Here is a 15,103-nt window from a genome sequence, read left to right as displayed (position 1 = left end):
CGAGAAAGTTAATGTCTATTTGTTTGTTGAATAAGAGAAGAAGCGGGGAGAATGTTAAAAGATAACTCACGCGAAGCTTCATACATAAGGGTGTACTAGAAGCTAGTATGTTAATCTAGTTAGTTTTGAATTCTCAACAACTTCTTAACAACTAGGTGGTTAGACAGTTTTGAGTAGCTGAGTTATTGTAATTGATTCCTATAAAAAAAGTATTATAGACTGCATTTGAAGCAAATTTTTGGAGCTAACTAAAGCTTACATTACCTTCTTTCTTTCTTATATTTCTTTTGTTATTTCTGCGTTGTTCAACACTCAATAGTAAAAGGAATTATTATTCTCAATAAGAATCATATGTTTGAGCAATGGCATCTGCATGATGACTAAATTTTTTTTAAACAGATATATCTTAAAATCATATCAAATTAATTTTTAAAAGAAACTAATACATCATCCATTGCTTTTTAAACGGGAAAATGATCTTTTTGAGACTTTCAAATTAAATAATTATTTTGTAATTTTTAATAGTTAATAAATATAATTAAAATATGTGTTATAGTCGAGGTACTATCCGGGTATTTTTATTGTTCCCGTAAAAAGAGCAATTATATCGAAAACAAACCCACCCACTTCCTTTTCCCCGATACTTTCTCACCTCCGCCCCTCTCTCCGGCGCTCACCTCCACTCCCGTCGCCGCTCTCACGACTCCTCGACATGTATGTTTATCTGCTTTCTCCTAGATTTGTGTTTTTTATCCTTCTGAAAATAAGATTTTATCAAGATCTGTTATGTAAATGGTGTTTTTCTTGGCGCAAGTCTTAGGGCAAGCGTGTAGAACTTTGGCTTTGAAACTAGCTGTTTGGAGATAGGATCTGTAGAGATGATGACGATTTGCTAAGAATTGTGGAATTCTGTTATTTGCGACGCTTTCATGTTGAATTAATTTCAGAGTTGCAAGGTAAACGAGATTTACTATTTTCCCAAAACTGATGACTATACGGATATATTTTTAATTGGAAAATAAAAATTCCATCTTTGTATTAGTATAGAAAAGTTAGGAACAAGCAAGAACATGGTTCTCTAACAATCAATAGAGCTTCATATTGCAGCTGAAAACCCAGAAATGTAAGGGCATCAAAAGATGAATTCCGTATTTTTGGCTGATTAGTGTTTTAAATTGCTTTGTTTTGGTTGAATGTGTTTTTTTTTGGCTGCTACTTCTTTATTGGTGAGTGTGGAAGAATCTTGATTGCTTCGAACCGAAGGGGCTAGAATCAGAGTACTTCATATTCATATCGCGTTTTTATTTTGATATTGTTTAGAATTCGAAGCAGAGCAGAAGTATCAGAGAAAGGAAAAGAGAGTTTTAAATAATGGCGGATTACCATTTTGTTTACAAAGATGTAGAAGAGGTTTGGTCGTCTAAAGGTGACACGACTCCTACGAGATCTGGTCGGGGATGACACTGCTCATATGTGATGAAGAGTTCTGACCATCTTTAGGAAGGGTGATAACACGGTTCCTACGCGATGAGTACGACTGGTTATCAGGGGTGACACGGCTCCTACGTGATGAAGAGTTCTGGCCATCTTTAGGAAGCCTCCTCCTTTTGAACCTGCACCCGACCCGAATTCTGCTCCCAAGGACAAGTCTTGGATCGATCAAAGGACTGAAGAAGAACTTGAAGATCTCGAAGATGATCTGGATGATGATCGTTTCCTTGAAGAATACTGGTTTTATTTAGTTTTTATTCAATTAATTGGATTTTTTCTCGGATTTAAATTTGAGGTTTAAAACGTTTAGTTATTGGGTTCAGAGGTGATTTTTCTATTGAATTAAATTGGGTTTGGTTTAACTGAAGATATTTGTAATATTTGTGACGAAAGGAAAGTTTTTAAATGAATAAGTGTAAACTTCTGTGATAAACTTTAAGGCTGATTATTATTGGTTCTTCATTTTGCATCAAATTCATGATTTAAAAAGTTGGAACATTTTCCTTGAGACTGTTTTCCTTTGCTCTGGATCTTTCTAATACATGAAAAAGTTAAACATATCTGTGTTGGACGTATATTCGAATCCGGCTCTCACACTCAAGCTTGAGTAAGATAAATGTTCATTGATATCTATGTTTATGCATTTCATTGGAAAAGTAATGTTGATTTGATAGAAAGAAGAGGCTAGCTGAGATGAGGGAAGCAGCTAAGGTTTCAAAGTATGGATCAGTGATGCAGATTTCAGGATCTGATTTTGTCCGAGAGGTTTCACAAGCTCCTCAGGATGTCTGGGTGGTTGTCCATCTCTACAAAGAAGGGTATTTTACATTTGAAATATTGCTTGCTTCTTATACAGTTATTAGTCATCTAAATTGTGGCAAATTCGTTTGCATTGAGAACTTTCTATTCTGTGTTCATAATGTATTAACAACTATTGTTTCTTTTTTTTATGCTTGCTGATGGGATTTTATTTGCTTAGTACAATATTCAGTGTTTCCTGTTTAACATTTGAAGTGAACTATATAAATAGGATTTTTTGTAACACTTGATCTAATAAAATAATATAAATTATACGACTTATGAACATGAAACTTTAAAATGCTTGTGCTTGTTGAAAAATGTGTGCTGATGTTTATTGTATTTTTATTCTTTGCTTTATTGTTATATCTTATTAGATTGCCGGAGTGCGGGCTGCTTCTACGGTGTTTGGAAGAATTGGCAGTCAAATACCCTGCCACAAAGTTTGTCGAGATAATATCCGCCGATTGCATTCCTAATTACCCAGATCGTAATCTTCCAACTCTCTTGGTGTATAATAGTGGAGCAGTAAAAGCAAATTATGTTGGTTTGCATAGTTTTGGCCGGAGATGCACGCCTGAAGGTATGCTTCAATGAAGGGATTCACTCTTCTCCTTCTTCTTCCTTTTCTCATTTTAGAATCCGGGTTTTAGTCCAGTTGGTTCATGCAGTCACCATTAAAAAGATGACTTAGTAGGTATAGGGTTTGAATTTCGGTTATCCAATCTCTTATCCTGTGATGTTTTGGATGCATAAACTAATTGTCAAAATTAGATAGTTATTGAGTTTTTGTTCCCTTAAAAAATAGGTGTGGCCTTAGTTCTTTGTCAATCAGATCCTGTACTAAATGATGGTCAAAGTGGGAGTGACCAATCACAAAAGGCTGTTCTTGAAGGAGTTCGATGGCGGTTTATCGAAAAAGTTGTTACTGAGCATGAGGATCGGGACGACGGAGGATCGCCGAGTGATTAGATGTTCAGTACATTCACTTGGTTTCTTTCGGCTGGGAAAGATTAATGTTGATAGGCTATTGTAATATCTGGTTTCTTGCAGCTGTTTTTTTGTTGTTCTTTGCTGATTTTGATGTTTTCTTATCAATATATTCTAACTCTCTCCTCTGGATTATTTATTCACTTCTTGTTCTCTTGTTAGATGTTTTTTTGTTGTTCAGTACATTTAGTGTTGGATCCACCTTTAGTTCAATTATTTATTTATTTTATTAATTATGCTTACTATGAAATTATATTTGCGCCTATTACATACGGAAGTTTTGTGTTATTAATGCATGCGTGTTTACCTTCAAAAATATTTCTGGATCCGTCACTGTTTCCATTTAGCAGAAATCTGTGTTATTAGGTTTTGGCTTTGTGGTTCACTTACCGTATTACTATCATTTCATCTATTATTATAGTAACTGCAATTAAAAGCCATAGTGCAAATGAAATGTTGGTTTAGATTTATTGGTTGATTTATGTTTCAATAATATTAACTAAAGTATTATAACAATACATAAAATAATACTTCAAATATTAATACATATTATGTTGAACATTTTAAAAGTAAGATTATTACATTGAACATTTTTCAAAATAGATACCATGTTTAACATTTTAAATGTACAAATATCAAATATGGTATTACTTGAATTTTAATCGTGAATGAATAATTTTTGGATAAAGTACACAAATAATCTCCTGACTATAGGTTATTATTTTATTACGTCTCCTGACTATTAAAAGTTACAAATTGATCCCTAACTATAGAGAGTTGCTTTGTTGAGTCCCTCAACTATTAAAAATTACAAAATGGTTACCTAATTATTAATTATGTTCTAAACTCGTTCTTTTCCACTAAAAAATTAACGACAACCTGAGTTGGATTTTAACCCACTGTCTGAGATATGATAAAAACCGATCACATAATATCAAACGACTATCGTATCTAAGTCAACATGTTAACGTCTAACTCAGACGACCATTAATTTTATAATGGAAAATGATGAGTTTGAAACATAATGAACAGTCGAGTGACCATTTTGTAACTTTTAATAGTCGAAGGACTCAACAAAGTAACTGCCTACAGTCAGTGGATCATTTTATAACTTTTAATAGTTAAGGACCTCAAAAAAATAGTATCATATAGTCGGAGGGTCATTTGTGTAATTTTACCCTAATTTTTTTAATGATTTATTGAATCAATCTTAAAGAAGAAAGAAAGGGATAAAACCGAACAAAATGAAATAAAAATAATTCAGTTATGGAATACAAACCCTTTGATAACAATTTGCACGTGGTAAAAACTAAAAAGAATTTCAAACACGTTTCCATAGTTAGTTGAAATCAACGATCGATCCAGAAATATTTTTTATGTTGAATATATATATTAATAGTACAAAATTTTATGCGAGATGGACACAAATAAAATTCTGAAATGATTAGTATTAATAAATTAAATAATTAATCGAAGAAAATTTAAATTTTAAAGTGAATAAAAGAAGCTGCAGCAGCCGCTGCTTGAAATTGTAATGAAAAGCATGCAATTATAATGATATCTGTAATTATAAAAAACAATCACGTAGTGTACTTTTAAGAATACAATGAATCCAGACACGATTGCATGAAAGATTACCACGAATCTGATTTTACCTAATTTGCAGTTTGAGAATTCTAAACAAGAAATCCCATTGAAGAAGATGAGAAATAGTTGCTATATAAACCCTACCTGTAGAACTCTTAAATTTGCAAAGATAGATAAACAATGGATCAAAGGTGGAAACCAAAGCCGGCAGCCCTGCCCTTCAGCAAGGAACAACTGAAAGCCTTGTTCAAGCGATTCGACGGCGACAAAGACGGTCGTCTGAGCAAGTCGGAGCTGAAGAAAGCATTCAAGGAGATGGGGTCACGGGTGGCGGCGTTTCGAGCTCTTGGAGCTCTTCAGCATGCCGATGAGAACAGAGATAAGTTCATTAGCGGTGACGAGTTGGAAGCTCTTCTTCAATATGCTGTTGCTCTTGGTTATACATTCAAGACAAAATAAAGCTAACTTATACTATATATATATCAGCTTGATCATCTGATTATGTCTACCCTGTGTAATTGAAGTTCAATCTTGTATATATAATAATAATAATGATATGTAAAATTTCTTAAAGAATAAATAATTTTAATTTAATTTTTTTTATTAATCTACTCTTAGTAGTATCTGTTCAAATATAACTCTTAACTATTTAACATTGAACGCTCATACCCCTAGTATTCCTGGTGCTCAAACCCAAGTCCTCTAGTAATAACAACTATTCAATGTATAGGAAAGTGTTCCCTTTTTATTAAAAGAGTTAATTGTATCATATGTCCTCAAACAATGACCCTCATTTTAAATTGATCCTTAAACTTTTGAATAATCTAATTTTATAACTAAACTATAACTCTTATTCTAAATTAGTCCTTAAACTTTTGAACATTCCAAATTCATTCCCAAACTATGGCCCTCATTTTAAATTGTTCCAAAACTTTTGAATCTTCCAATTTCATCTCCAACTTCATCCAAATATGTAATTAGTTTCAACTATAATTTAACCTAAATTTTATTTTTTAAAATATATAATAATATAACTTGTCCTAATGATTTTTTAACAAGGTATGTGATTAGTATATATGTATAGTTTGAGATGAAATTGAAATATTCAAAAAGTTTGGGCACTAATTTAGAATGAATGTCATAGTTTGAAGATGAAATTGAAATATTTAAAAGTTTGAGGACTAATTTAAATGAAGATCATTATTTGAGGACACATGATTGTATTACAATCAAATATAATTATCAAGTGGTTCTCCTAAAAAAATATTTAACTCTAAAGTACATTTCAAAGAGTGAAAACTTATATTTTTTTATGTTATTTTAATGAAAATATAATTTTATTATCATATAATTACAAGGAATTCTAACCATCCAAACACACTTGGTTTATACAGTATTATTATATTTTTAGTTATGCATGTCATGTTAAGTAATACAAATTGTAATTGTACAAGTATATAAAGTTTAAATTTTATAATAATATTAAAAGTTATAAAATAATCCCCGATTATATAGTGTTGTTTTGTTGAGCCCATCACTTTTAAAAGTCACAAAATGGTCACTCGACTATTTATATATTCCAAACTCGTCATTATCCATTAAAAAATTGACGGTAGTCTGAATTGAATGTTAACTTGCTGACAGAGATATGATAAAATTCGATCTCATAATCTCGAACGACTATCATATCTCACTCAGCATGTTAACGTCCAACTCAGACGACATTTAATTTTTTAACGAAAAAGGACGAGTTTGAAACATAATAAACAGTCAGATGACCATTTTATAACTTTTAATAGTCAATAAACTCAACAAAGTAATGACCTATAATCTGATAATCTGAAGATCATTTTATAACTTTTAATAATGAATGGACTCAATAAATAATATATTATAGTCGAAAAACTATTTTTGTACTTTTTACCCTTTATCATTTGAATGTATACGAAAAAAATCAAGAAATAAAGTGATAAATTATAGAACAAAGTGATAAAGTGCAAAGAAATAAAGAAAAAGTGGCAATGACCACGCACACACATTTTGTTTTAAACCCTTTTTTTTTACTATAATTTGCTTTATTCTTAGTGTCACATGAGCATCTATTTGAAGATGGACATGCTTTAACTATCCCTAGATTCTTAGCCATATGGTTTTTCGACTATATTATTTATTGAGTCCATTCATTATTAAAAGTTATAAAATTATTTATTGATTATAGGATGTTGCTTTGTTGAGTTTATTGACTATGAAAAGTTATAAAATGATCATCTGACTATTCATTACGTTCCAAACTCGTTTTTTTTCGTTAAAAAATTAAAGGTCGTCTGAGTTGGACGTCAACATGCTGAATAAGATATGATAGATAGTTAAAGCATAAAAAAATCGGATATTGTTAAAGCATTATCCCCTGGTTAGTGCTTGAAATCTTGTTTGAAAAAACCAGGCTCCCTTATGAAACCAAGTCCTTGATTGAACTTGCCCTTTGGTTCTTTGCTAATACCTTCACTTCTCATCTACCTCCTGAACTTTCAGTGGTGTCGAAGGCAAAGATATGAAGCATATTCTTGATTTGTTAAGATTATCCTTGGTGTTACCATCCCGAGAAATGAAATCTGGCCATTTGGATGGAGACCGATTCGTCCCGTCTCAAGGCTCAAAGAAGGTGGCCTAAAATTCAAGAAGTGTGTATCAGATAGTGTCCTGGACATAAGGTATACATCTGGTTGTCTTGAGATCCTGCCATTGATAATCCAAGAGACGACCGGAACGATCTTTCCAAACCTAATTGCATACGAGCAGTGTTTGCCAAACTGTGCCCCTATGTTCACTTGCTACGCCATGCTCTTGGATAACCTTATCAGCACCATCAATGACCTGGAGATACTATCCAGGAGCGATATCTTCGATAACTGGTTAAGTCCTGAAGATTCAGTCCAATTTATCAATAATCTCTACAAGGATACTTATGTCAAGTAATTCTATTATGCCGAACTCGGTGATAAACTCAACTGGCATTGCGAAAGGTGGTGGCCTCGATGGCGGGCGCACTTAGTCCGAAACTATTTCAGCAAGCCTTGGGATGTCACTACTTTTTATGGTATTATCATGTTTGTTCTCACACCGTGGCAAACAAACATAAAAAAGAACTGATTAATGGGAGTTCTTTAATGTGTTGAATGTGCACCTACTCTTCATAGCTTGTAAATTACATGTAATAGTCTTAGGGGTTTTCAACATATACAACATACACAACTTGCAATTGGAACTAACAGTAGAGGTTTGCAAGAGCTTGAACAGATCAATGTATGATCCATCCACCGATCTCGAAAACTTGTCGATCAATGTATGATAGTTAACTGAAACTTTCCACTTTTCCCACCCTGGAAATAAAGCATTCTGATTCTTAAATGATCATCCTTTCTCTTGAATTGTGAAGACTAATTTATAAAGAATTTAAAGCTCAGATCAGATGGTATAGTAATGTAACCCTTTAGGCCATGGAATCCTGAATGGCTCAGACTGAAGCAAGGGATCAGTATGTGCCAGAGGAACTCAGCACATACTTTCTTTCCACTTATCTTACTGTATGGTTTGTTTTATTCTTAGTGTCGCATGAACATCTCCCCTTTGATTCCTTGATATCATTCCACATGGGACATGCTTTAACTATCTCTACAATCTTTTCCAATACACTCACTCATTCATCCATCTCTTTGAAATAAGAACTTGGTTGTTCCAACTTGTTTGCAGGCTTGAAAATGGAAGCAGCAAGGGGAAGATCGAAAGAAATCGTTCTAATCGATGTAGGATCGTTGGCTTCTCCGCAGGATGTACTGAGAGATGCTGGTTTATCCATGCCCCAAAGTTACTGCATCTTCAACATCCCGACCATACTCTTCAGGCACAACGAAAACTCATTTCTCCCCAATTGTTTCTCCATTGGGCCAGTGCACCGTGGAAAAAACCACTTGGTAGCCACTGAGAAAATCAAAATGAAGTACTTGAAAGCTTGTGTTTCCAGGGTGATTACAAGTCGTCACGGGACGATGTCCCAAGAATCCAAGGAGGTTGAAGAACAGAAAGTTTTATCTGATTTGATTAATTCTGTTAAGTCTATTGAGAAACAGGCCAGTGCTTGCTATGCAGGCTATGATTTTGCTGCGGAATTGGGTGATGAATTCGTTAGAACAATGCTGCTCGATGGTGTCTTCATTATCGAGCTGTTCCATAAAGATTCCGAAAAGGTCAAGGAGCACGGTGACCCGATTTTCTCTATGTCATGTATGCTGCAATATCTGTACCATGATCTGATCTTGCTTGAGAATCAAATCCCCTGGTTAGTGCTTGAACTGTTGTTTGAAAAAACCAGTCTCCTTAATGAACCCAAGTCCCTGATTGAACTTTCCCTTTTGTTCTTTGCTAATACCTTCACTTCTCATCCACCTCCTGTACAAACATCACGTTTCAAATATCAAGATATCAAGCATATTCTTGATTTGTTAAGATTGTCCCTGGTGTTACCATTCCAAGAAATCAAAAACAAACTGACAACCGGATGGCAACCGATTCGTTCCGTCACAAGGCTCAAGGAAGCTGGCGTAAAATTCAAGAAAGGCACAGCAGATTCCGTCTTGGACATAAAGTTTAACAACGGTTGTCTCGAAATCCCGTCGTTGCTTATCCAAGAGACGACCGAACCGATCTTCCAGAACCTGATCGCATACGAGCAGTGTTTTGGACATTGTCAACCTATATTCACTTGCTATGCCAAGCTCCTGGACAACCTTATCGACACCAACAATGACATGGAGATACTGTGCAAGAACGAGATCATCGATAACTGGCTGAGTCTCGAAGATTCAACCCAGTTTTTCAATAATCTTTACAATGATACTTATATCAAGGAATTCTATTATTTGGGACTTAGCGATAAACTCGATAGTCATTGCAGAAGGTGGTGGCCTCGATGGCGAGCAGCCTATGTGCACAACTATTTCACAAAGCCTTGGGCTATTGCAGCGCAAATTTATGCTGTTATCATGTTTTTTCTCACAGTGTGGCAAACCTATATAAAAAAGGATACCCCAGTTCAACATTAAATACCATAAATTACCAATTTTTTTGAAGTTGAAGAGTGAAGGATCCTGCTAAGACCCCTGAAATATTGTTCCGAAATTCGGTCAAGCAGATTAAACATGCTGGTTGGGAGAAATATTCTGATGCTACAATTTGTTTCCTATGTTTGTTTGATGTATTTTTCTGTTCAGAAAACATGTGTTTATCTGTTATGAATGTTGGGTTACTTGAAGCATGGCAAACATCCATTTAAACAGATCCCCGCAATTCCGATGTCATTTGTATACCAATTTAATCCGGTGAATTAATGCAAGTTATAGCAAAGAGCATAGAAGATGAACATAGCTGTTCGGTGTCTCTCCGGAACAGAATGGTCAACACTGCAACCTGGTTGTGCAACAATAGCAGTTTCCGCCCACGAAGAGTGTTAAGTTCAACTTTGATGCCACCTAACAGAATGGATAGTTTTTGAGTGGAGGTAATGGTTTGTTGTAGGTCGTTGCAGCTAGCGGTTTCAGTGTGTTGTCATTGAGGTTGATTCGAGAACTGTCATTGGAAAGATGTTAGCCCATGATCGAGACGACTCAATGATATTACAGATGAAGCAAGGGATTACTAATTCCCAAAGGAACTGCTCAAACATTTTTGTTAAAAATAGAGTTAATGTAAAGTGAAGTAAAAGGAATAAGGTGATGAAATAAATTAAATGACAAAGGTGAGGAAAAGTGAAAAACTTCACTGTCGTATTGTAACACCCCTAACTCATATTCGACCCGAATACAAGTCCGAGATGTTACATTGACTTTTCAAACTTTGATTCTTAAAGAAAAATCCCAGGAATTTAAAACTTTCATTAAAACACAATACTTTAATTTACATAAAAGAGACCACTTAATACAAAATCGATCAGAGTATTCATAATTAACCACTTATTACATACCAACACTCTATACACAACAAAATACATACTTTGTCAATTACTTCTGATATGATTTCTTAGTAATGTTGCTGTCCGTGCCACTTCTATTCTGAATCTTCTTATTTCTTGGTACCTATGTGTAAATCACTTACACGCTAAGTCATAGACTTAGTGAGACAATAAATGAATATGCAACAATATCTTCATGAATATGCATTCTTACCATTTCCTTCATGACATTTCAATATGCATGTATCTATTACACAATAACATATATAATCATATCATGCATGTACGAAACTTACCTTCTCGTACCACTTTCATTTTACTTTGTATTTCAATTGCCCATGTATATTATTGAGAATAGAGGTATCTGAGTACATTGAGGTTGTGCACTAATGCTGTCACCACAGCTCGTATCAATTCTCTTATGGGGCACCGAACCTTAGTTCAGTACTCGTCCCGAAGGACTGTCATATATGTCCCGTAGGACCACTACATCCCGAAGGACTACGTCCCGAAGGACTATTATACCCTCGACTCTTGGTATGCCAATTACACCTATAGCTGTCATATCGTATACTATAGGCATTATTCTTATATTTCATATGTTCATGTACTCATGTCATTTCTCTTATGATCATGTAGCTTATGTCATTTCTCTTGTGATCATGTAGCTCATGTCATGTTCTCATATCATATATCATATCACATGTGTATTTGAATCTATTCATATATATACATCATTTATCCAATCACATGAACATATATATGCCTTATGCATGTATTACAATAATTATTATGTATGCATGTTCACAACTATTGTACTATGAAAATCAATATAGGAATTAGACTTATCACAAGTCTTATTCCATTATACTATACATATAGTATGCACTCACCTTAGCTTTGCTTTGATTTACACGCACAAGGAAGAAAGAAGAAGAAGAGAACTCTGGAAGCCTTGGGTGTTTTCTCCCCTTCCACCCACGTGTATCCTTATATAAATATACTTATCCTTTCTTTAATTATTTTTCCTTGCAATTACTCTATTGTCCTTCCATTCCTTATTCCTTTCAATTCCATCCTACACAATAATTTACATGTAAATCTTTATACTATTCATTCATTTTATTTTAACCACCAAATTCTGAGACTTTATAATTTAGTCACTAACCCGGTATTGAGGATGTTACAACTCTGCCCCCTTAAGAAAATTCGTTCTCGAATTTTCATTATACAAAGAGGTAGGGGAACTTAATCCTCATGTCCTCTTCACGTTCCCATGTTTGCTTCCTCTACTTTGTGATTCCTCCACAAGACTTTAACCAATGGAATAGTCTTGTTCCTTAGTTGCTTGACTTCGTGAGCTAATATTTGAACAGGTTCTTCCTCATAAGTTAAATCTGGTCGAACTTCAATTTCTTCAGTAGTCACAATGTGGGATGGATCAGATCGATATTTCCTAAGCATTGAGACATGAAAGATATTGTGTATATTTTCCATTTCAGGTGGCAAAATTAGCTGATATGCTACTGGTCATACTCTCTTAGTAATCTCGTAAGGTCCAATGAATCGAGGACTCAACTTTCCTTTCCATCCAAACCTCAATACTTTCTTCCACGGAGTCACTTTCAAGAACACTTTATCTCCAACTTGAAATTCAATCTCTTTCCTTTTTAAATCAATATACGATTTCTGTCTATCAGCTGCGGCTTTCAGATTATTCTGAATTACTTGAACTTTTTCTTCCGTATTCTGAATCAACTCAGGACCAATAACTTCTCGATCCTTAAGTTCATACCAGTTCAAGGGCGTACGACATCTTCTTCTGTATAGAGCTTCATAGGGAGCCATTTTGATGCTTGACTGATAACTATTGTTGTACGCAAATTCAGCAAGTGGTAAATACCTTTCCTATGATCCTTTGAATTCAATGACACAAGATCTTAGCATATCCTCCAGAATTTGAATAGTTCGCTCGAATTGACCATCGATTTGAGGATGAAACGCTGTAATGAAGTTCAACCGAGTTCCAAGTGCTCCATGTAATGACTTCCAAAACTGTGATGTGAATCTAGGATCTCGATCAGAAACTATGTAAATAGGTACACCATGCAAACGTATAATCTCTCTAATATACAGCTCATCATACTTATCCATGGAGAAATTAGTTCGTACCGGAATAAAATGGGCTGACTTAGTCAATCTATCTACGATCACCCAGATTGAATCCTTTTTTGTTCGGAGTTAAAGGCAACCCTGTCACAAAATCCATCGTTATGTTCTCCCATTTCCATTGAGGAATTGAAATTGGTTGTAACAATCCTGAGAGAACCTGATGCTCAGCTTTGACTTGTTGACAAGTCAAACACTTTGATGCAAATTTCGTAATGTCTTTCTTCATTCCCGACCACCAATATCGACTCTTGAGATCCATATACATTTTGTTCCCTCCCGGATGCATTGTCAATGGACTACAATGAGCTTCCGTTAATAAATCATTCTTTAATTCATCATCATCCGGAATTACCAATCTTTCTCGATAATACAAATTCTCATCAGACTTAATCTCATAATCCGTACCCTCTCCATTCCTTATCTGTTGTATCTTCTTTAAACACTTTCCATCTTTAGCTTGCAATTCTTTAATTCGATCTAGCCATGCTGGCTTGACAGTCAGTTCTGCACAGATTGCACCATCTTCTCTTAACGATAATCTAGCATCAAGAGTTTGCAAAGCTGCAAACGTCTTTCTACTCAAGGCATCAGCTACCACATTTGCCTTTCCGGGATGGAAATCAATCACAACATCATAATCCTTGAGAAATTCCACCCATCTTCTTTGTCTTAAATTCAACTCTTTCTGAGTCATCAAGTATTTTAAGCTCTTGTGATCCGTATACAAGTAGCACTTTTCACCATACAAGTAGTGATGCCATATCTTTAAAGCAAACACTACTGCCACCATCTCTAGGTCGTGTGTTGGATAATTCTTCTCGTGCGGTTTTAGTTGTCTCGAAGCATAGGCCACCACCTTGCCTTCTTGCATTAATACGCATCCCAAACAACTATGAGATGCATCACTATACACTATAAAGTTCTTGCCAGACTCAGGTTGAACTAACACTGGAGCTTCTGTAAGAATCTTCTTTAACTTTTCAAAACTCTCTTGACATTCTTGAGTCCAAACAAATTTTACTTCCTTTTTCAACAGTTTAGTTAGGGGTAATGCTATGATCGAAAAGTTTTTAACGAACATTCGATAATAACCAGCTAACCCTAGAAAACTTCTAAATTCTAATACATTCTTTGGAACTTCCTACTCCAGAATAGCTTTAATCTTTTAGGGATCCACTCGAACTCCTTCTGCAGAAATTACATGTCCAAGGAATGTCACTTCATTAAACCAAAATTCACACTTAGAAAATTTAGCATAAAGCTTATTGTCTCGTAAATTCTGTAAAACAATATGTAAGTGTGAACTATGCTCTTCTTCTGACTTTGAATATATTAAAATATCATCAATAAACACCACAACAAACTGATCCAAATAAGGTTGGAATATCCTGTTCATTAGATCCATAAAAAGCAGATGGTGCATTCGTAACTCCAAACGACATCACGATAAACTCATAGTGACCATATCTTGTTCTAAACGCCGTTTTTGAAAGGTCTTTCTCTTGAATCTTTAATTGATGATAACCCGAACGTAGATAAACTTTTGAGAACACTGAAGCTTCCTTTAATTGATCAAATAAATCGTCAATTCGGGGAAGTGGATACTTGTTCTTGATGGTCACTTTATTGAGTTGTCTGTAATCGATACAAAGACGCATTGATCCATCTTTCTTTTTAACAAATAGAACTGGAGCTCCCCAAGGTGATACATTTGGTCTAATAAACCCTTTGTCTAGTAACTTCTATAATTGAATCTTTAATTCTTGCAACTCTTTGGAGCCATCCTATATGGTGCCATTGCAATGGGCACTGTTCCCGGTATTATCTCAATATGGAATTCTACCTCTCTGTCCGGAGGTAAACCTGGCAACTCTGCAGGAAATACATCGGGAAATTCTCTGACTATAGGAATTCCTTCAATCCCTTTCTTCTTGGTTCTAACATCTAGCACATTAGCAATGAAACCTTGACCATCTTTGTAGCAATAACTTCTTCGCCGACGTTACTGAAATTACATTTGCCAATGGATTCCATCCTTCACTAAATATCACCACATCTACC

The 15,103-nt window shown here is 34.8% G+C and overlaps 2 protein-coding genes, 1 long non-coding RNA gene and 1 pseudogene across 3 annotated transcripts; all 4 read left to right on the top strand.

Annotated features, from left to right (window-relative positions):
- The first annotated feature begins 582 nt into the window (after positions 1 to 582).
- LOC120136558 lies at positions 583 to 1,500 on the top strand. The gene is made up of 3 exons (XR_005517353.1): positions 583 to 714; positions 815 to 956; positions 1,321 to 1,500. It is a non-coding gene; the product is annotated as an uncharacterized LOC120136558 (long non-coding RNA).
- A 75-nt stretch (positions 1,501 to 1,575) lies between these two features.
- Positions 1,576 to 3,294, top strand: LOC120136557 (phosducin-like protein 3). Its single transcript, XM_039152551.1, has 4 exons — positions 1,576 to 1,731; positions 2,166 to 2,309; positions 2,667 to 2,872; positions 3,098 to 3,294. Exons 2-4 carry the CDS (start codon positions 2,185 to 2,187, stop codon positions 3,259 to 3,261), a joined length of 495 nt encoding a protein of 164 aa, XP_039008482.1. The 5' UTR covers positions 1,576 to 1,731; positions 2,166 to 2,184; the 3' UTR covers positions 3,262 to 3,294.
- Positions 3,295 to 5,046: 1,752 nt separating this feature from the next.
- On the top strand, positions 5,047 to 8,016 carry LOC120136509 (annotated as a pseudogene).
- A 608-nt stretch (positions 8,017 to 8,624) lies between these two features.
- LOC120136508 (UPF0481 protein At3g47200-like) lies at positions 8,625 to 9,965 on the top strand. The gene has a single exon (XM_039152520.1). The coding sequence runs from the start codon at positions 8,625 to 8,627 to the stop codon at positions 9,963 to 9,965; it is 1,341 nt and encodes a 446-aa protein (XP_039008451.1).
- The last annotated feature ends 5,138 nt before the right edge of the window (positions 9,966 to 15,103 follow it).

The sequence above is a fragment of the Hibiscus syriacus genome, unplaced genomic scaffold (genome assembly GCF_006381635.1).
Source record: "Hibiscus syriacus cultivar Baekdansim isolate YM2019G1 unplaced genomic scaffold, ASM638163v2 tig00110633_pilon, whole genome shotgun sequence".
Lineage (NCBI taxonomy): Eukaryota > Viridiplantae > Streptophyta > Magnoliopsida > Malvales > Malvaceae > Hibiscus > Hibiscus syriacus.
Note: the sequence above shows the minus strand (reverse complement) of the source record. Positions and strands in the feature narration are given on the sequence as shown.

Coding starts and splice junctions, on each gene's coding strand:
- LOC120136557 (XM_039152551.1), top strand. CDS start 2,185: ATGAGGGAAGCAGCTAAGGTTTCAAAGTATGGATCAGTGATGCAGATT. Junction 2,310..2,666: donor GTCCATCTCTACAAAGAAGG/GTATTTTACATT, acceptor ATATCTTATTAG/ATTGCCGGAGTGCGGGCTGC. Junction 2,873..3,097: donor CCGGAGATGCACGCCTGAAG/GTATGCTTCAAT, acceptor CTTAAAAAATAG/GTGTGGCCTTAGTTCTTTGT.
- LOC120136508 (XM_039152520.1), top strand. CDS start 8,625: ATGGAAGCAGCAAGGGGAAGATCGAAAGAAATCGTTCTAATCGATGTA.